The 21796-nt window shown below is 45.8% G+C and overlaps 1 protein-coding gene across 2 annotated transcripts in view; it reads left to right on the forward strand.

Annotated features, from left to right (window-relative positions):
* Positions 1-241: 241 nt before the first annotated feature.
* IL17D (interleukin 17D) overlaps positions 242-21796 on the forward strand; it is a 43973-nt gene continuing 22418 nt past the window's right edge. Inside the window, exons 1-2 of one of the 2 annotated variants that reach the window (XM_059684227.1) lie at positions 242-459; positions 874-1160. In XM_059684227.1, the coding sequence (XP_059540210.1) occupies positions 448-459; positions 874-1160 (299 nt within the window). In that variant the 5' untranslated portion in view covers positions 242-447. Of the gene's footprint in view, positions 460-483; positions 725-873; positions 1161-21796 lie in introns of those variants that run through there. The other variant, XM_059684226.1, reaches the window with a different exon arrangement.

Here is a 21796-nt window from a genome sequence, read left to right on the forward strand (position 1 = left end):
AAAAATACAAGTTGAGAGAAGATTTTAGTGCTTTGATTTCAGAGTTGATAGAGACGCAGAAGGATCATTTTCTGGGTGTTTAGGAGAAAGGAGAAACTGCCTCCTCTCGCCCTACTGAAGTCATTTTAAAATCTGTAATGTATCTCTGAACAGTGGAGTCTAAGAGGAGGAAGTCATCCTGCAGAAGAGAATCCTTCTAGGGCGGCTGTTGGGCTCGCTTTCCCCAGGTGGCCTGCTGTGATCACGGTGAGCTTGTCCCTGGAGACGTCTTTTCGGCCTGAGCACAGTCCGTCCCCCTGACAGGCCAGGTTGGCCCCTCTGAGCCGCACACTCGGCGGCGGGGGCGGCGCCATCTCCGGCCACGGCCCCTCCTCGAGCCTCGGCCCAGTCCCGGCCCGCGGTCCCGACACGGCTCGGCGTGCCGATCCCAACAGCATCTCCGGGGACATGGGGGCACTGGTGAGTATGCGCCACCGGCGGTAGGCTTCCCATGCCCGGTTCGTCCCTGGGACCCGCACGCCGGACACCGAGGAGGAGCCACCGGGATCCCGCCCGGGCAAAGTCGGGATACGGGCCGCGCGCGCGGGCGGCGGGAGAGAGGTGGCGATGGCGCGGGGACCGCTGGCTCACAGGCACTCGCAACCCGCGGCGCAGCAGCCCGGCCGGCACACGCACACGCGCACGCCGCACGTGCCCCCGCTGCAGGCTCGGGGTCCGGCTCGAGGTCGGGCGCGAGGGGCGCGGGGCGGGGGCGGGGGCGGGGGCGGCACGGGGCGCGCGGGGCGCGGGGCAGGGACGCGGGGCGCGCGGGGGCCGGTGTGCTCGGCGCCCATCCTCGGGCGCAGACGCGGCTCTGAGCGGCCTGTCCCGCAGGTCCGGACGCTGGCCACCGGCGTGCTGCTGGCGTTGGTGCTGTCGCCGGGCCGGGGGGGCGCCCTGAGGAGCAGCCGGCGGCCGGCGCGGGGCTGCGCGGACCGGCCCGAGGAGCTCCTGGAGCAGCTGTACGGGCGGCTGGCGGCCGGCGTGCTCGGCGCCTTCCAGCACACGCTGCAGCTGGGCCCGCGTGAGCAGGCGCGCAATGCCAGCTGCCCGGGGGGCCGGCCCGACCGCCGCTTCCGGCCGCCCACCCCGCTCCGCAGCGTGTCGCCCTGGGCCTACAGGTAAGCCGGAGACAGAGGGGGCGGGTGGGGTCGGGTAGGTGGGATGGGGACGGGCGGGAGGTTGGGGGAAGGGCAGCTGGAGTGGGAGGTAGGGTGGATGGAGGGGAAGGGCGAGGGCAGGGGAGATGTGGATATGGGGCCGGGCAGGTGATACAGGTCGCGGGCAGGTGATACAGGTCGCGTATGGCGGGCAAGCGAAATGGGTAGGTGTCCCAGGACAGGAGGTGCGACTGGGTTGGGAGCAATTCAGTCCCACAAAGGCCCGTCACCTCCCTTGAAGAGAACCTGCTGCCCGTACTGCTAGGCGCCAGGTGATGTCTGGGTGGGAAGTATATAGGACATTGGTTCCATACATTATAATGGAGCGATGATGCCACTAACCTATTGCCTAATGAGTCATAGCTCTCATAATGTCACTAAATAGTCTTAAAGACACTTGGAAAATCTCTCAGGGCATTAGCTTGGCTTCTCCGCACAGAGGCTGCTCCCTTTGCATTTTACTGTGGCCAATGCTGACCTCTCCAGGCGCACAGATGCGTCCCAAATCTGGCTGAGGGCCAGCAGGGGGAAGAGTGTAACACACAGTAGTAGCAGTAGTTTGCAAAGACCTCCAGTTGGGCACATCTCCCAGTACAATTGGATCTCAGTCCTACATGGAAATAAATTCGAATGTAAAAAACAAACAACGACAAATAAAAACATGGTCAATTTGGTGCTTGATGGTATTTGAACAAAATGGGGAAACAGAATGAGCAGCAAGGTTTTTGGAAGGAAATGAATATAGCACTGGACCCATTGAGGCACCTCTACCTGGGAGCTGCGAAGGTTTAATTACCAGCCGGGGAAGGTGTGGTCTCAGAGATAAGGGCTGGAGTGCAGATGGGAACTTGTGCCCCTAGAATTCTGCACAGTGAGCTAACCTGAGCTGCCTTTGCTGTGCTCCCTGGAACTGACACCGGTGCCTCCCCAAAACCCCTCCTAGGGCCTCTGGGAGGAGGGGATGACTAAAGGAGGTTACGGACAGGAACAGTACACATTGTTGGGGAGTCCGGTCTGGGCTGCCTGGGCTGCCCCGGAGCCTTTGTGCTGTGCAGGGCCAGGAGCTGTGTCCGGTGGCCAACAGTATCATCAGCGTTGTTTTTTTCCTATTATTTAGCAACACTGATGAAATTGCCCTTTCCCCTGAGCAAATGGAAGCCTGAGGGCTTGCACTCTTAAGTCTTCTAGGAACTGGTGTGGGCCAGGACTGCAGATTGCTGGATGCTAAAGGGTCCTGCCTGCTGATCACTTCTTCCCACTTCTCTGCAGTGTGTGGGAGGACAGGATTGGCTCCTCAGTGATGTTTCTGTGGGAAACTTGGTGGGAGAGTGTGCTCCCTGTAGGGCTTGAAGCATGGCTTCTGGAGAGTATTTAAGGCTAAAGACAAAATGTGTGCTTAATAAAGATCAGTGAGGAAATGGACTCCAAGTCAGAAATTCTGAAAGGCTCAAAAAGGACCACTACCTAGGATAAAACAGGCTTTAAAATAGAAATTTGGAATATAAGGTGACATTCCATATCTTTACGGGAGAGATGGAGCACTCAGTAAGTTGTGTTGGGACGGCTGAGTAACCCGCTGGAAAAAAATACAATTGGATCTCAGTCCTATATGAACATAAATTCTAATTAAAAAATAAAACCACAAAAATAGATTAAAAAATGTTCAGTTATATTTGTAATCTTGGAAGAGAGAAGGCCTACTTTGTAGACTCCAAGTCATAAAAAGCAAGATTCATCAATTCACTTACATAAATATACCCCATTTATTCTTGGCAAATTTTAATTTAAAAAAGAAAAATACAAGGGCAAAGAGGGAGAAATACTTGCAGCCCATGTCATAAAGGGCTCCTCCCCTAAAGAGCTCCTCCGAACCAGTAAAAGGAAGGCCTGGTGAAATGCTGAGCAGGGCAGTGGACGGTCCCCAGAAAGGAGGTCAAATGACTCGGGCACTGGAAACATAAAGAGATGCTGCACTTTAGGCACAATAAGTGAAATGCATATTAAAACTGTACTGAGAAACTTGGGTTTTTTTGTTTTGTTTTGGCAACCATCAGGCTCTGTTGTCAAGGCTGCAGGAAAAGGTATCTTGTGCAGTAGAGGGTGTTCATTGATGCATAGTTTATGGAGGGCAGTTGAGTATTAACTATCAAATTTTACAATCACATGCTCTTCAACCCAGCAGTTCCACTTGGAATTCTACACTTGTCCATGTTACAAGTGGTGTTCACTGTGGTAACAGCAAGGGATTAGAGCCATCTATACGTCCACCAAAAGGCAACTAGTTTGATAAATACTCTGAAAGCAGCTATAGAGAGGAAGGGGGCTGGTCTGAAAGTGCCTCAGTGGAGACTCTATCATCAGCATAAGAGAAGCAGGCAAGGTGCACAGTGTAAGCAGCTCTCTGCCTGTGGCAGTAAAGAGAGAAGCAATTACATAACAGACATATGTTAAGTGCTATTTTAAACCATACACACACACACTTTGGGGCATCTTTGGAATCTGGTTATCATGGTGCCTCTCAAGAGGGGATAGAGGTGGGAAGGAGACTTAAGGAATACAAGACTTTCACTTTTGTATTGTCTATTTCCTGCCTTGTGTGTCCATTCCTTATTTTAAAAACATCTTAATTTTTAAATAGAGGCTAGAAAGGGAAGTTCAGCAACCATGAGGACACAACAGATACTAAAGATACAAAGCTCCGTAGGTAACAATGGCCCTTGATTTCCTGAGAGCACAGGAGTGAAGGGCAACTCGATAGATTTCCCAGAGCTCCCTGTGACCCCAGAGCTGGGCTGACCACCGGTGAGGAACTCGGCTTGGAGAGCATAAAGAATTGGGCCAGGATCAGACAGTAAATGGACTTTGTGATTCTATCAGAGGATATCCCATGCTGCTGACCAGTGTGTTATTAGAAAATCAACTTTCAACCTCCAGAATATAAAAATATTTTCTCATTTACTTTGTGGCATCATGTTTGTTTTTCTTGAGCTCTAAAAACAAAAATGCCAAAAATAGAATCAATAAGTTTTTTTAAGCCAAATTGACATAGTCAGAAATATATTGTAAGAACAGTGAGGTTTATGAAGGTTGAAAGATACACTCACTTATGTGGAAACCCCAAATATAAACACCTTCCAGTACTCTGAATAGTTTTCATTGTTTATATTTTTCAGTTCTGGGTTGTAATCTAAAGATAGCTTTACTCTAGGAAATGAATAAATAGTAACCATTTATTTTCAGGCTTTGTTACTTTCCCTCATAGCCCTTCTCCTGCATGGAATGTAAGAGGCTAGTAAACAGTCCCATGGAGAGCAGTAACAGCAAAGAACTAAAAGAAAAGAAACAGGACCAGGAGTGAAGGAGAGAGGAGGACAGGGAACGGGAAGTCTTAAAAATAGAGGTGGCGGGCCTCCAGGGAGTGTGCAGAAGCAGGGAGCCCTGGGCTGGGCCAGTCCTCCCGAAGCAGCCAGGGAGTATTTGGCAGGGGCCGCCCGCGGACCATCAGGACAGCCCAGGTGCTGGGTGGGCCATTAGTAAACATCAGTGAAGCTGATGTCTTCCCAAGAAAATCGAACTTGGCACCACTCTCTGTTCCCAGAACTTTGGGCAGGTGACTTTGTGGAGCTTACATGGGTTGGATGAGGTCACCGCCTAGGCCAGGCCACTCACTGGGATGACCTTCACAGTCTCAGGTCCGCTAAGTCCATCATCAGATACTTAGCAGTGCTTTATCGGAGAAGGGTTTTCGTCAGGTCAGGTTGAAATAAAAGGATAATTTTGCCTCACCCTCCTCTAACCCATACATTCGGTTTCTCCAGGGCATCCGTCACTTCACATCCACCTAATAGTAACCAGGCGGGGCTGGGTGCCCAGAACACAGACCCTGATGCCTTTCTTCTAGAGCACACCAGTTTTCTTCATCCTATTTTAAAGTTGTAAAAGAACTATACTATTAACTAGAGAAAGTTGGAGAAGTTGGGAGGATAATGTTTGAAAAAGTTATCCCCACTGCGGTGATTCATCTCTTAATATTTATCTCCTCCCAATGCACCCTCCCCCTGTGTGCACTCTCATTTGTCTCCAGCCCTAAGAACAAAGGTTTCCAGGGTCGGGCCCTGTGTGGTCTGACCCCGGGAAGGTGGGAAGGTGGCTGTGCCTGCCCAGCTGTAACCTGCAGGCAGACTCACCCGCTGTGGTGTCTGTCTCCCAGAAGTGACACATGGAGACTACAATGAGGACAAAGGCAAAGCCATCTCCTCAAAGCTCTTCTGGAACTTGCTGAAGAGTCTAGACTTGTGTGTGATATTAACTCTTCCTCATAACCCAGTGTGACACAGCTGGTTCATTTCAGATCAAGGTGGGCTTCTCCTCTTTGCCCCAGGGATGGACACATCAAAGACAGCTCCGCAAACATGGTGTGGGCCTGAGCTGTTCTTCCTTTGAAGAGAGTGTCCCAGCTGCACGAATGGGTGGCATCTGCCATGACAAAGGGACACAACCCCAGGAGAAATTCTGGCTCTGGTCTCATTGCTCTTCTCTCTTCCCTTCTGTAAAGCATTTTTCTGAGTTACTTTCCAAATATTTTTACAAGCCAAAGTATCTCTCCTGGTCCCTGACCTTCCAGGAGGGCAAATTTTACATGGTATCTGCAGGTTTCCTACTTTTAGCTTTACCACTGGCCAGGCATCTAGCTAATTGCAGAGCGATTGTCCGGGGCAGTATGGCTGATGGAAGACTCTGGACATGCCCCTCCCCTGTTGGTGCCTCAGTTTCCTCCCAGTATAGGGAGGGGGCAGGCAAGCTGGGCCCGTCCCCCCTGACAGCCTAGAGCTGCTAAGAAGGCCCTGCCTCATGGCTCATCCTCAGGACTGACCTTGATGCCAAGTTTAGGATCAGACCAAAGTCAACCTCAGGTCCCACCCAGGGGTAGGGCTGACGCTTAGCTGTCCTTGGCCTGCAGAGAGGGCCAGGTGGAGCCCGCTGGGACCTGGCTGCAGGCGTCTGTGCCTGCCACTCTCCAGGCAGATTTGTTTCATGTCCTCGTTCATGAGAAATGCACAAGTGATGTTTTCTTGTGGGGCCAGGAGAGCATTTTCCAGAGCTCCTGGCAGCATGTGCTGAGATCTGTGACTTGGGCTCAGCGAGTGGAGAGGGGGAGCTGCCAGCACGCTGGGCATCACTGCCTGGCACAGGAAAGGTGTTTTATTCTTCATGTCCCCAGTTACTCCCTGGCCAGCAAGCCTCCCGACACCAGCCTGTGCTCTGGGCCTGGCTGCAGGCCACTGCCAAGAGGAAAAGAGAGTCTGGAGGGTTAACACAAACCCCTGCCCTAGTGACTCTTTCTCAAACCTGGGGACCAAATAACCTACCAGGCTGTGTGCTGGAATGATCTGGGGGCTTTAAACCCACCAACACCCTGGCCCACCCAGAGTGTGACTTTGAATCTCTGGGGTCAGGGATGGATCACTGGTGTAAAAGCCCACTGTGTGCCTCAGTGAAGGACAACTGACACCTCCACACCATCTCCTCTGAATGCCAAGTGCTTGTTGGGTTGGCAGTGATTCCTCAGCATATGGGGTCCAGGGCCAGTAGGATCATGAAATTCGGGCATATTTGGGAAAATGCAATCACCTCACTGTTTCCTGTGAGCTGTGTCGGTGTGTGTATGGGGCCAGGTCCCTTGTAGAGAAACCGCCTAATTTCACTGCTGACTGTGTGACTGTCGGTGGTCCCCAGTTTGTGAGCAGACAGGGTGGGAGAGATGTGAGGATATGCGTTTGTCACTGAGCTGCTCACGGCTCTGATGCAGCGGTCTGAGAACCACGTTTTGGAAATCTTGTTGTGATTATTTATTGCCCACATCCCAAAGACAGGCATTTTTCAGAGAAATCTTAGCTGTTGGAAGGGAAGTTGCTTCTCCCTCCACCTGCCAGGGGTCCAGGTGTCTTGTATTACCGTAACCCCATGATGTCTTGGTGTCTGGTAAGTGAGCCCCTCCTTATCCTTTTCCACGATGGTCTTGACTCTTCTTGCCCTTTTCTCTCTACACAAATTTTAGGATCAGCTTGCCAGGTTCTAAGAAACATCTATCGGATTTGGGTTAGAGTTGCACTCACTTTCTAGATTAATTTGGGGATTCTCCAGTATCTTGGAGACTCAGTGGATTGTAAGAGTCTTTTCTAAGCAGAAGAGACAAAGTCAGACCATCAATCCTGCCGTCAAGGAGTAGGGGAGTAGCCTGGTCATCGGTCCTCCCCTTCATTTTGCAGAGATGAGCAGGGGCAGTGGTTTGCCTGATGCCACTGGTTGCTGACTAAATTTGAACAAAATTTCATAGAAGTCTGTTGAGTTGAATTCACTTAAGAACCAGGACTACTGAGGTGGTTTTGTTTCCACTTTACACAGTTCAGTACTTGTGGGTTTCCAGTCAGAACCCAAGAAGTCATATCCCTGCTTTGTTCCTGCTTTGAGTCTTGGATTGCAGTAGACTTAGCCTCTGCTGCTTGGAAATTAAAATAATGTTATGTTTGGGGAAAGGGGAGGTTGAGCCAGGTCTGTGAATCTGTGGCAGTAAATTCCTAGCTCTCGATACTGGGCCTCAGCTGGGGCGCGGGAGCTGCCCCTGGGTCTGCTGGGTCCCCTCAATGTTGCCTAGTGGCAGTGCTCCATGAGCTATTCCTAATTTTTTCCTGCCGAGTTCAGGATCCCCGAGGGCAGTGCTCTTTTTCTTCTCTGCTGTCATTTGCATTCCTGCCCCGGCTGAGTTCCCCTCACCTCCACTCGTTCCAGAAGGGCAACCCTTTGCTCTTGGATGAAGCAGGCCAGCTGTCCCTCCAGCCACGTGCCACACGTGGCCCCCGGAGCACTTCTGGGATCCAATCAGAAGGGGAAATTTGATGTGTTTCAAGTGTGTGTCTGTGCCAAGCTTCTGTGGAGCAGCACGCAGAACATGTGAAGACAGAAGAATTATTGCGCCCTAGCTGGTTTGGCTCAGTGGATAGAGCGTTGGCCTGGGGACTAAAGGGTCCCGGGTTCGATTCCGGTCAAGGACACATCCTGGGTTGCAGGCTCGATCCTCAGTGGTGGGCGTGCAGGAGGCAGCCGATTAGTGATTCTCTCATTATTGATGTTCTATCTCTCCCTCTCCCTTCTCTAAAAACAATAAAAAAAATATTTTTTTAAAAAAAGAGTTATTGCCCTAACAGGTTTGGCTCAGCGGATAGAGCATCCGCCTGCAGACTGAAGGGTCCCAGGTTCAATTCCGGTCAAGGGCATGTACCTGGGTTGTGGACACATCCCCAGTAGGGGGCGTGCAAGAGGCAGCTGAATCAATGTTTCTCTCTCATCGATGTTTCTAACTCTGTATCCCTCCCCCTCTCCCTTCCTCTCTGTAAAAAATCAATAAAATATATTTTTTAAAAAGAAGAGTTATTGCTTATGAGGAGGAGACAGCCACACAGGTCTCTCCTCAGTCCTATGGCCATGTTTGGTCCTTGTTGGAGTATCTTCATGTTTCATTTTCATGGCAGCTTTCTTTATACAAAAAGCACTCTAGCTGATAGTTTTCCCAGAATATCAAGGCTGGAGGTTGGCTGATGGGTTTTAGCGCTGTGTTTGTCACCTGGCTGCCCTGAGGCTTCTACACCTTCTTTCCTAGTCTCTTCTCCACCCCAAGCCCATGTCCAATAGACCATATCTGTCTGTTTTCTGTGGGAACCGGTGGCATGGGTACCCTCAGCACGGGGTGTGGGGGTGATGTGAGCATTGTATTCCTGTCCTGGTAGCACACTTCTAAGAGAACCTCCTGGTCATAAAACCACAATTTGAAAACCATCGAGCCTTATGCCTTATTATGTCCCTCATTTCAGACAGAGGGGGAGGCGGGTGTCTTTTTGTCACAATGCCTTAGCCCAGAGGTGTCAATGTGATGGTGGAAATTTCACTCCCAGGGGAGTGATTGATGGAGGTGAGGTGTATATTTCTAGTCAGATGAGCCTTCTGACCGTGGCAGCACCCAAGCCACTGTGGTTCTACTGATAAAAGTAATGGGTGACATGTGGCTTGGCACCTGCACATGCAGTGCACAGAAGAACCCCACCTGTTTAGGAACACATGAGGAAACTGAGTCTGAAGAAGCTGTGCTTGACCTTCTTACTTCCCTCCCAATTTGTCCTGTAATTGAGTCTATACCACTGTCAGAATGGTCATGTCTCTATCCCTTCTGTGGCCTCCCATAGTATTCAAGGTAATATCCAGACTTTTCTCTGGTCTTCAAGGCCCCATACACTTCTCACATTCTCACTAAATTGCCACCCAACCATGTGCACACATGCACACGTCACTCCAGCTACAGTGACCACTGGCAGCTCCCCCCCCCCCCATGGTCTTCTGCTTTCCTGGCTTCTTTGTTTAGCCTTTCCTCACCCCTTCGTTGCCAAGGTCAGCCCTCCTTGGCCTCCAGCTTCACCTCAAACTTCCTTGGGTGTGGCAGTGGGCCATCGCCCCTGTGTACACAGTGATCTGTGGCGCACGTGTAAGGTTTGTCCTGACCACTGGCAGTCCATTCATGAAGTGGCCACACTCTCATCCAGTGCCCACCTCGGGAGCCTGACAAGTCTGCTGAGTAATGACCATTACTGTCCACTATGTGACAAATTCAGGGGCACTTTGTAACTAGCATCTAGCACTGTGTGTACATTCTCACGTATTTGGAATGTATATCTAAAAGATAAGTACCCTTTGTTAAACAAAACCACACAATACCTTGAGCACACCTAAAAGTTAATATTTCCTTAATATTTTCAAATGGCCAGTCGGGTTCAAATATCCCTGATTGTCTCATAAGTGTTTGTTATTTTTTACACTTTAAAATATTTTTCTCTTTATTTTTTCTGCTTTATTATTTAACTCCTTTTTAAATAATTTCAAACTAATGAAAAAAATGTGAATTTGTGATGGGGGAGGGCAGTACAAGATCAACCAAAGGACTTGTATTCATGCATATGAGCATAACCAATGGACACAGACATAGGGAGGTTAGGGCCTGTGCTGGGGGGTGGGAGCAGGCTGGCAGGGATCAATGGGGGGAAATGAGACATATGTAATACTTTCAACAATAAAGAATTAATAAAAAAAAAAAAGTGAATTTAGTACAAGGAAGTCCGGGTACCTCTTAACCAGATTGCCCAAAGGTCAGCATCATAACTAAACAGCATTCTGAAGGTCAGGATATGGGCTGGCACAAGGGTGTCACCTACTCCGTGGCCCTTATTCAGTGTCCCACTAAGTCCCCTTTTCTTCTCCAGCACCAGCCCAGGCTCACAAATGGTTTCTGGTGCTCAGAGCTCTTTAGCTGCCTTCAGTCTGTGACAGTTCCTCAGTTCTGTATCCTCCAGGGCTGTGACACTTTTTTTTTTAAAAATTTCTTTATTGGTTAAGGTATTACAAATGTGTCCTCATTTCCCATTAACGCCCAACCTACCCGTCCACCCCCGCCCCCACTCATACTCTCATCCCCCTGTTGTTCGTGTCCATTGGTTCTCTATTCTATATCATTGATCTATATGTCTGTTCTTGTGCCAGTCCTTTGGTTGATCTCTCCCCCTTGCCCCTCCCTCCCCTAGTTTCCCTCTGGGGATTGATAGTCTGATCACTGTTTCTCTGTCTTTGGATCTGTCCCTGTTCATCAGTCTAGTGCAGGAGTGGGCAAACTTTTTGACTCGAGGGCCACAATGGGTTCTTAAACTGGACCGGAGGGCCGGAACAAAAGCATGGATGGAGTGTTTGTGTGAACTAATATAAATTCAAAGTAAACATCATTACATAAAAGGGTACAGTCTTTTTTTTTTTTTTTTAGTTTTATTCATTTCAAACGGGCCGGATCCGGCCTGCGGGCCGTAGTTTGCCCATGGCTGGTCTAGTGTGTTCCCTATATTCCACAAATGAGTGAGATCATGTGGTATTTATCTTTCTCTGACTGGCTTATTTCACTTAGCATAATGCTCTCCAGTTCCATCCATGCTGTTGCAAATGGCAATAATTCCTTCTTTATTACCGTAGCGTAGTATTCCATTGTGTAGATGTACCACAGTTTTCTAATCCATTCATCTGCTGATGGGCTCTTAGGCTGTTTCCAAATCTTAGTTATGGTGAATTGTGCTGCTGTGAACATAGGGGTGCATATATCCTTTCTGATTGGCGTTTCTGGCTTCTTGGGATATATTCCTAGAAGTGGAATCACTGAGTCAAATGGAAGTTCCATTTTTAGTTTTTTGAGGAAACTCCATACTGTTCTCCACAGTGGCTGCACCAGTCTGCATTCCCACCAGCAGTGCACGAGGGTTCCTTTTTCTCTGCATCCTCACCAGCACTTGTCGTTTGTGGATTTGTTGATGATAGCCATTCTGACAGGTGTGAGATGATACCGCATTGTCGTTTTGATTTGCATCTCTCGTATAATTAGTGACTTTGAGCATGTTTTCATATGTCTTTCGGCCTTCTGTATGTCCTTTTTTGAAAAGTATCTATTTAGGTCCGTTGCCCATTTTTTTATTGGATTGTTTATCTTCCTTTTGTTAAGTTGCATGAGTTCCCTGTAAATGTTGGAGATTAAACCCTTATCAGTGATAACATTTGCAAATATGTTCTCCCATGCAGTGGGCTTTCTTGTTGTTTTGTTGGTGGTTTCCTTTGCTGTGCAAAAGCTTTTTATTTTGATGTAGTCCCATTTGTTTATTTTCTCTTTAGTTTCCATTGCCCTAGGAGCAGTATCAGAGAAGAAATTCCTTCGGCATATGTTTGCGATTTCCTTGCCTGTGGATTCCTCTAGTATTTTTATGGTTTCCCGTCTTACATTTAAGTCCTTTATCCATTTTGAGTTTATTTTTGTGTATGGTGTGAGTTGGTGGTCTAGTTTCATCTTTTTGCATATATCTGTCCAATTTTCCCAACACCATTTATTGAAGAGACTGTCGTGACTCCGTTGTATGCTCTTGCCTCCTTTGTCGAATATTAATTGGGCATAGTGGTTTGGGTCGATTTCTGGGGTCTCTATTCTATTCCATTGATCTTTATGTCTGTTCTTGTGCCAGTACCAAGCTGTTTTAAGAACAGTGGCTTTGTAATGCAGTTTGATATCTGGTATTGAGATCCCACCTACTTTATTCTTCTTTCTCAGGATTGCTGCAGCTATTCAAGGTCTTTTTTTATTCCAGATGAATTTTTGAAACGTTTGTTCTAGATCTGTGAAATATGCTGTTGGTAATTTAATGGGGATTGCATTGAATCTATAGATTGCTTTGGGTAGTATGGACATTTTGATGATGTTGATTCTACCAATCCATGAACACGGTATATTCTTCCATCTGTTTATGTCTTCCTCTATCTCTTTTTTCAGTGTCCTGTAGTTTTTCGCATATAAGTCTTTTACCTCCTTAGTTAAGTTTATCCTTAGGTATCTTAATTTTTTTGGTGGGATGGTAAATGGGATTGCTTTTTTAGTCTTCCTTTCTGTAAGTTCACTATTGGTGTAAAGAAATGCCTTAGATTTCTTGGCATTAATTTTGTATCCTGGTACATTGCCAAATTCATTTATTAACTCTAATAATTTTTTGATGGAATCTTTAGGGTTCTGTATGTACAGTATCATGTCATCTGCAAATAAGGACAGTTTTATTTCTTCTTTTCCAATTTGGATACCTTTTATTTCTTCTTCTTGTCTGATCGCAATGGCTAGTACTTCCAATACTTTGTTGAACAAGAGTGGTGAGAGGGGGCATCCCTGTCTTGTTCCTGTTTTTAGGGGAAATGGTTTTAGTTTTTGCCCATTGAGTATGATGTTGGCTGTGGGTTTGTCATATATGGCTTTTCTTATGTTGAGGTATGATCCTTCTATTCCCACCTTGCTGAGAGTTTTTATCAAGAAAGGGTGTTGAATTTTGTCAACTGCTTTTTCTGCATCAATTGATATGACTATGTGGTTTTTTTCTCTCAATTTGTTTATGTGATGTATCACATTTATTGATTTGCAGATATTGTACCATCCTTGCATCCCCGGGATAAATCCTGATTGGTCATGGTGTATGGTCTTTCTTTTTATATATATATATATATATATACATATATATATATATATATGTATATATATATATATATATATATATATATATATATATATATAATTGATTTTTTACAGAGAGGAAGGGAGAGAGATAGAGAGGTAGAAACATCGATGAGAGAGAAACATCGATCAGCTGCCTCCTGCACACCTCCTACTGGGGATGTGCCCGTAACCCAGGTACATGCCCTTGACCGGAATCGAACCTGGGACCTTTCAGTCCTCAAGCCGACGCTCTATCCACTGAGCCAAACCGGTTTCGGCGGTGTATGATCTTTCTGATGTATTGCTGGATCCGATTTGCTAGAATTTTGTTGAGTATTTTGGCATCTATGTTCATGAGGGATATTGGCCTGTAATTCTCTTTCATTGTGTTGTCTCCATCTGGTTTTGGTATTAGGGTGATGCTGGCTTCATAGAATGAGCTAGGAACTGTTCCTTCCTCTTGAATTTTTTGTAGTAGTCTGAGGAGGATAGGTTTTAGTTCTTTGAATGTTTGGTAAAACTCCCTTGTGAAGCCGTCAGGCCCCCAGGCTTTTGTTTGCTGGAAGCTTTTTGATGACTGCTTCAATTTCTTCCATAGTTATTGGCCTATTGAGATTTTTAGATTCTTCCGGATTGAGTTTTGGAAGGTTGTATTTTTCTAGGAATATGTCCATTTCCTCCAGGTTGTCTAGTTTGTTAGAGTAGAGTTGTTCGTAGTATTTTTTAACAATTCTTTGAATTTCTGTGGGGTCTGTTGTTATTTCGCCTCTTTCATTTCTGATTTTGTTTATTTGAGTCCTCTCTCTTTGCTTCTTGGTGAGCCTGGCTAGAGGCTCATCAATCTTGTTTATCCTTTCAAAGAACCAGCTCTTGCTTTCATTGATCTTTTGTATTGTTTTTTTGGTCCTATGTCATTTATTTCTGCTCTGATCTTTATTATCTCCTTCCTTCTGCTCACTCTGGGCTTTTCTTGTTCTTCTCTTTCTAATTCTTTGAGTTGTAGAGTTAGATGATTTACTACCATTTCTTCTTGTTTTTTGATGTAGGCCTGTAGTGCTATAAACTTCCCTCTCAGGACTGCTTTCATTGTGTCCCATAGATTTTGGATTGTTGTGCTGTTATTGTCATTAGTTTCCAGGGTGTTTTTAATTTCTTCTTTGATCTCATTGGTAACCCAATCATTATTTAGTAGCATGCTATTCAGCTTCCAAGTGTTTGAGTTTTTTGGATTGTTTTTATTGTAGTTTATTTCTAAATAATATGCCATTGTGGTCTGAGAAGAGGCTTGGTATGATTTCAATCTTCTTGAATTTGGGGAGTTTTTGCTTGTGACCCAATATGTGGTCTCTTTTTGAAAATGTCCCATGTGCACTTGAGAAGAACGTATATTCCGTGGTTTGGGGGTGAAATGTTCTGAAGATGTCAATTAAGTCCATTTGATCTAGTGAGTCATTTAGGATTGCTGTTTCTTTGCTGATTTTTTTTCTAGAGGATTTATCTAGTGATGTCAGTGGTGTGTTTAAGTCCCCTACTATGATTGTGTTGTTGTTGATCTCTCCCTTGTTATTTTCCAGGAGGTTTTTTATGTATTTGGGTGCTCCTGCATTGGGTGCATATATTTTTATCAGGGTTATATTCTCTTGTTGTATTGATCCCTTTAGTATTATGAAGTGGCCTTCCTTATCTCTTGTTATGGCCTTCACTTTGAGGTCTATTTTGTCAGATATAAGTATTGCTACCTCAGCTTTTTTTTCATTTCCATTTGCCTGAAAGATATTTTTCCATCCCTTCACTTTCAGTCTGTGTGAGTCTCTTGTTCTGAGGTGGGTCTCTTGTAGACAGCATATATATGGGTCATGTCTTTTTATCTATTCAGCCACTCAATGTCTTTTGATTGGAGCATTTAGTCTGTTTACATTTAAAGTTATTATTGAAAGGTACTTGCTTATAGTCATTTCTATTTTTGTGCCTGTGTTCTTTCTTACCTTTATATCTCTTCTTTTTACAGCATTCCTTTTAGCATTCCTTGCATTGCTGGCTTGGTAGTGATAAACTCCCTTAGCCTTTTTTTTGTCTGCAAAGCTCCTGATTTCCCCTTCAATTTTGATTGATAGTCTTGCTGGATAGAGTATTCTTGGATTCAGTCCTTTGCTTTGCAACACTTTGTATACCTCCTTCCATTGCCTTCTAGCTTGATGTGTTTCTGTTGAGAAATCATTTGATAATCTGATGGGGGATCCTTTGTAGGTAACTCTCTGTCTCTTGCAGCCTTTAAGATTCTCTCTTTGTCGTGTACATTGGCCATCGTTATTATGATGTGTCTTGGTGTGGGTCTTTTGGGGTTTATCTTGCTTGGGACTCTCTGTACTTGTGTAACTTTTTTCTTCCCCATATCTGGGAACTTTTCTGTCATTATTTCTTCAAATAGATTTTCTAATCCTTGCTGCTCTTCTTGTCCTTCTGGCAGCCCTATTATGCATGTGTTACTTCGTTTCATGTTGTCCCAAAGCTCCCTTAGGCTCTCTTCCTGTTTTTTAATTTTTTTCTCCAGTTGCTGTTCAGATTGAGCTTGTTTCCCTACCTTATCTTCTAACTCACTAATTCGGTCCTCTGCTTCTTCTAGTCTACTGTTGAAACCTTCCATGGTGTTTTTGATTGTAGCTATATCACTTTTCATTTCTTCCTGATTCTTGCATAGGTTGTTGATTTTCTCATCCATCCGGTGAATGAATTGTACAACCATTACTCTGAATTCTTTTTCTGTCGTGTTGCATGCTTCAATTTCATTAATTTCCTTTCTTGGCGACTCCACATTTTCTTTCCTCTGGGGGTTGTGTCGTCTCCCCATTCTGATTATCTCCAGATGGTTCAAACGTCGAGTTGTGCGGGCCTGGGCAGTGTGCAGTGGGAGCTTCGCATCACCCTAGTGTCACTGAAGAGCTCTTACACTAAGATGTGTGGTTGTGGTGGGTTGGTGGGAACCAGGCTTGCTGAGTCAGCATTACCAGCGCTCAATGTGACCTTGTGTGTGCACTTAGAATCAGGGACCCCGCCTGTACCGTGCTGAAACAGAGACCCCCTGGAGTGTGTTGAAAATCAGAGCCCCTTAGCATGCACCAGGAGTCAGAGTTCCCCAAGAATCCAGTATCAGAGTCTCTGTTGCTTCATGCAGACTTGCATTGAGAATCAGGGTCCCTGTGTGCACATGCACCAAGAATTGGAGTCACTGGCTCTTAGTATGAATGCACAGGGAATCAGGGATCTCAGGCGCAGGTTATAAGAAACACAGTCAAGTCACTGGTGCTTGGTGTTGCCTCCTGCCCGGAGAATCAGGGTCCTGGGGCCCGTGCTGCGAGGAATAAGTTCCCAGTGTTCACACATTAGCTCCCATGCCAAGGCTCCCCTAGCCTGCGCCACGCTGGACAAGTTCCCAGTGTTCGCGCACTTCCAGGCCAAGGCTCCCTTAGCCTGTGCTGCAAGGGACAAGTTCCCAGTGTTCGCGCACTTCCAGGCCAAGGCTCCCTTAGCCTGTGCTGCAAGGGACATGTCCCCAGTGTTCGTGCACTTCCAGGCTAAGGTCCCTGTAGCAGCACTGAGGCCCCGGCAAGGGGTGGGTCTATCAGTTACTATGGCGTTGCCTGCGAGCCTGCGGGGAGGGGGATGGGCTTTGTTACTCACGGATCTGCCTCGGGGATTTCTGGACTCTTGGTGTCCGTGGCTCTGTAGCTGTGGTCGCAGGTCTCTGTCCCCAGTGGTTGCAGGGTCCTGGTTTGCGTCTGAGACCAGACTGGGTGGTGCTGAAGCCAGGATCCTAGTCTCAAGCAGCTCTGTTTCTCAAGATGGTGTAGTCTCTGTGCCCGCCCTGGCCGCCCAGGAGTGTCCGTGCAGGGAGCGGGGCTCCGCCGTCTAAGACTGCCTGGTTTAGCAGCCCCTTAGAAGACCTGCAGAATCTAACTGTCCCTAGCTCATACACACACACACCACACATGTCCACACACTCCTCTATCACTCCCTCCCGCTCTCACCCTCTCTCCCTCCCTGCCTTCCTGCGGGTCGCCATCTTCGAGTCCCCCTGTGACACTTTTAAGAGTCATTTTGTGGGGTGTCCCTCAGTTTGGGTTTGATATGGTTTTTAAGCAACCATGTAATTTCTCATCCAAACAGAGACACTTGGGAATACAGGGGTATAACTGCACAGCAGGTATAAGTGGTGCTCTGGTAGTTCTGTCACTGCTGGATGCTCTCTCTTTTTTTTTTTTTTACTGATATACAGTTGACATACATTGTTAGTTTTGGACGAATAATGTAATGATTTGGTATCCTAATATATAAGAGTCTCATGCTCTACCGACTGAGCTAGCCGGGCACTTCCAATTTGGTATCCTAATATATAAAAGCCTAGGGTCATAATGACCAATCCGAAGACTGACCAATCCTGGAAGTTTTTCAGTCAGCGCTGGGTTGCCATGGTGACCCAGCACTGACTGTCCCCTGCAGCCTGGCAACCTAGCACTGACTGCCCAGGGGGCTGAGACCCAGAGAGAGAGGCAGGGTCTGATTCACAGCCTCAGTGGCAGCTGTTGATGAGTACTTGCCTCTCTCTTTCTCTCCCTCTTTCATTTCAGGCTTTTCCAGCAGCTGGGCCTTTCTCTCCCAGCCTCCACAGGGTCTGCTGTTCAGCCCTGCCTCTCTGATCAGGCCTAAAGATAGGCTCGGAGATGCTGACTAGCATAGGAACCGACCAATCAGAACCAAATGTGGGTGCTGTGAAGAACCAATGGCAGTCTAGGAGGCACAGCTTTTGACACTGACTTGTATAGAAACCGACCAATTAGAACGAAATCTGGGTGCTATGGGGAGCCATTGGCTGCATAGGAGGCAGAGCTTTTGACTCTGACTGGCGTAGAAACCGACCAATCAGAACCAAATTGGCCAGCAGAGGAAGGCAGTTGGGTGCGAGATCAGGCCTGCAGGGGAGGACTGTTGGGGGCGAGATCAGGCCTGCAGGGGAGGGCAGTTGGGGGCAACCAGGCCAGCAGGGGAGGACAGTTAGGGGCGATCAGGCAGGCAGGCAGGCAGAGGCAGTTAGGAAGCAGAGGTCCCAGATTGCGAGAGGATGTCCGACTGCCGGTTTAGGCCCAGTCCCTGTGGGATCGGGCCTAAACTGGCAGTCAGACATATCCCAAGGGGTCCCCAATTGGAGAGGGTGCAGGCTGGACTGAGGGAAACCCCCCCCCCCATCCATGAATTTTGTGCACTGGGCCTCTAGTATGTATATATTGGGAAATGGTCACCACAGTAAGTCTAGTTAACATCCATCACCTCACATAGCTATAATTTTTTTTCTTGTGATGAGATTTACTCTCTTAGCAACTTTCAAAGACACAATATGATATTGTTAATTGTAGTCACCATGCTTTACATTATATCCCAGGACTTACTTATTTTATAACTGGAAGTTTGTACCTTTCGACTCCCTTCACTCATTTCATCCTCAAACCCCTCCGTCTGGCAACCACTAATCTGTTCTCTGTATCTGTATTAGTTTTTTTCTTTTTATATTCCACATATAAGTGAGATCATATGGTCTATATATTTCTCTGATTGGCTTATTTCACTTAGCATAATAATCTCCAGGTCCATCCATGTTGTTGCAAATGACAATATTTCTTTTTTATGTATGAGTAGTAGTTCATTCCATACTTGTATCACATCTTCTTGATCCAATCATTTATTGATGGCTACTTGGGTTGCTTCCATGTCTTGGCTGTTGTAAATAATGCTGCAATAAGCGTAGGGGTGCACTTATCTTTTCAAATTTGTGTTTTTGTTTTCTTTGAAAATATAACCAGAAGAGAGATTGCTAGGTCATCTGGTAGTTCCATTTTCAATTTTTTGAGGAACTTCCATACTGTTCCACACAGTTGCACCATTTTACAATCCCATCCAAAATGCACTAGGGTTCTCTTTTCTCCATATTCTCACAAGCACCCGTTTTTTGTTGGCTTTTTGATGATAGCTATTCTGAGAGGTGTGAGGTGATATCTTTGTAGTTTTGATTTGCATTTCTCTGATGATTAGTGATATTGAACATCTCGTGTACCTGATGACCATCTGTATTTCTTTTCTGGAAAAATACCTATTCATTTTTTAAATTGCATTGCTTGTGTTTTTTTTTTTTTTTTTTTTTGTCTATTGAGTTGTATGAGTTCTTTATATATTTTGGATATCAGTCACCTATGAGATGTATGATTTGCAAATATCTCTCCCATTCAATAGGCTACCTTTTATTTTGTTGATGATTTTCCAACAGTCTTTAATAGACTGGCCCCCCTCCCTCTTTGTTCCCCATCGGAATGAAATGTCTGCTGAGTTTCCTGCACTCTATATGCTGTTGGTCATATCCTCATAGTACTTTTGAGTGTGCTCTCCATACCTATATTAATAGTAAATTGGCTAAATCAGATATCAGTTGGGTTTCAATCTTTATTGTTTAATGTATTATACATGTCCCCCCCCTCCATTGATCTCTTCTAGCCTGCACCCCACCCCAGGCCTTCACCACCCTATTGTCTGTGTCCATGGGTTATGCATACATGCATACAGGTTCTTTGGTTGATCTTTTCCCATTCACCCTCCCCCCAACTTCCCTCTGAGGTTTGACAGTCTGTTACATGCTTCTGTGTCTTTGGATCTATTTTGTTCATCAGTTTATTTTGTTCATTAGATTCTATATTTGAGTGAGATCATGTGAACTTACCTTTCTCTTACTGGCTTATTTTGCTTAGCATAATACTCTCCAGGTCCTTCCATGCTGTTGAAAATGGTAAGAGTTCTTTCTTTTTTACAGCCGAGTAGTATTCCATTGTGTAAATGTACCACAGGTTTTTTATCCACTCATCTGTTGATGGGCCCTTGGGCTGTTTCCAAATCTTAGCTATTGTAAATTGTGCTGCTATGAACATAGATGTGCATAAATTCTTTCTTATTGGTGATTCTGATATCTTGGTATATATTCCTAGAAGTGGAATCACTGGGTCAAAGGGGAGTTCGAGTTTTAATTGTTTGAGGACACCCCATACTGTTTTATACAGAGGTTGCACCAGTCTGCATTCCCACCAGCAGTGCACGAGGGTTCCCTTTTCTCCACATCCTCGCCAGCACTTGTCATTTGTTGATTTGTTGATGATAGCCATTCTGACAGGTGTGAGATGGTACCTCATTGTCATTTTGATTTGCATCTCTCTGGTGATCAGTGACTTTGAGCATTTTTTCATGCCTCTTGGCCATCTGTAAGTCCACTTTATTTAATTATTATTATTATTATTATTATTATTATTTGTTAATCCTTACCCGAGGATATTTTTTCCATTGATTTTTAGGGAGAGTGGAAGAGAGAGGGAGAGACAGAGAGAAACATCGATGTGAGAGAGACACATTGATTGGTTGCCTCCTGCATGTGCCCAGACCAGGGCCCGGCCAGAGAGGAGCCTGCAACTGAGGTACATGCTCTTGACCAGAATCGAACCCGGGACCCTTCGGTCCACAGATCGATGCTCTATCCACTGAGCCAAACTAGCTAGGGCTGTAAGTCCACTTTAGAGAAGTGTCTAGGTGCTTTGCACATTTTTTATTGGATTGTTTGTCTTCCTTCTGTTAAGTGGTATGAATTCCCTATATATTTTGGAAATTAATCCCCCATTGGATGTGTCATTGGCAAATATGGTTTCTTTTGCTGTGCAGAGCTGTTTATTTTGATGTAGTCCCATTTGTTTATTTTCTCCTTAGTTTCCTTTGCCCTAGGAGATGTATCTGTAAACATATTGTTACAAGAGATGTCTGAGATTTTGCTGCCTATGTTTTCTCTTAAGATTTTTATAGTTTCACAATGTATACTTAAGTCTTTTAATCATTTTGAGCTTATTCTTGTGTACATATGGTGTAAGTTGGTGGTCTAGTTTCATTTTTTTTGCATGTATCTGTCTAATTTTCCCAACACCATTTATTGAAGAGAGTGTCTTGACTCTATTGTATGCTCTTGCCTCCTTTGACAAATATTAATTGAGCATCATGGTTTGGGTCAATTTCTGGGTTCTCAATTCTGTTCCACTGATACATATGTCTGTTCTTGTGCCCGTACCAGGCTATTTCGAGTATAATGGCTTTGTAGTATAACTTGCTATCTGGTGTTGTGATTCCTCCAACTTTGTTCTTCTTTCTCAGGATTGCTGTGGCAATTGGGGTCTTTCTTGGTTCCATATAAATTTTTGGAATATTTGTTCTAGATCTTTGAAATATGCTGTTATTATTTTAATAGGGATTTCATTGAATCTGTAGAATGCTTTGGGTCATATAACGTTGATTCTACCAATCCATGAACATGGTACATTCTTCCACTTGCTAATATCTTCCTCTGTCTCTCTTCTCAATGTCCTGGAGTTTTCTGAGTACAGGTCTTTTAACTCCTTGGTTAAGTTTATTCCTAAGTATCTTAATT

Source organism: Myotis daubentonii, chromosome 2, assembly GCF_963259705.1.
Source record: "Myotis daubentonii chromosome 2, mMyoDau2.1, whole genome shotgun sequence".
Lineage (NCBI taxonomy): Eukaryota > Metazoa > Chordata > Mammalia > Chiroptera > Vespertilionidae > Myotis > Myotis daubentonii.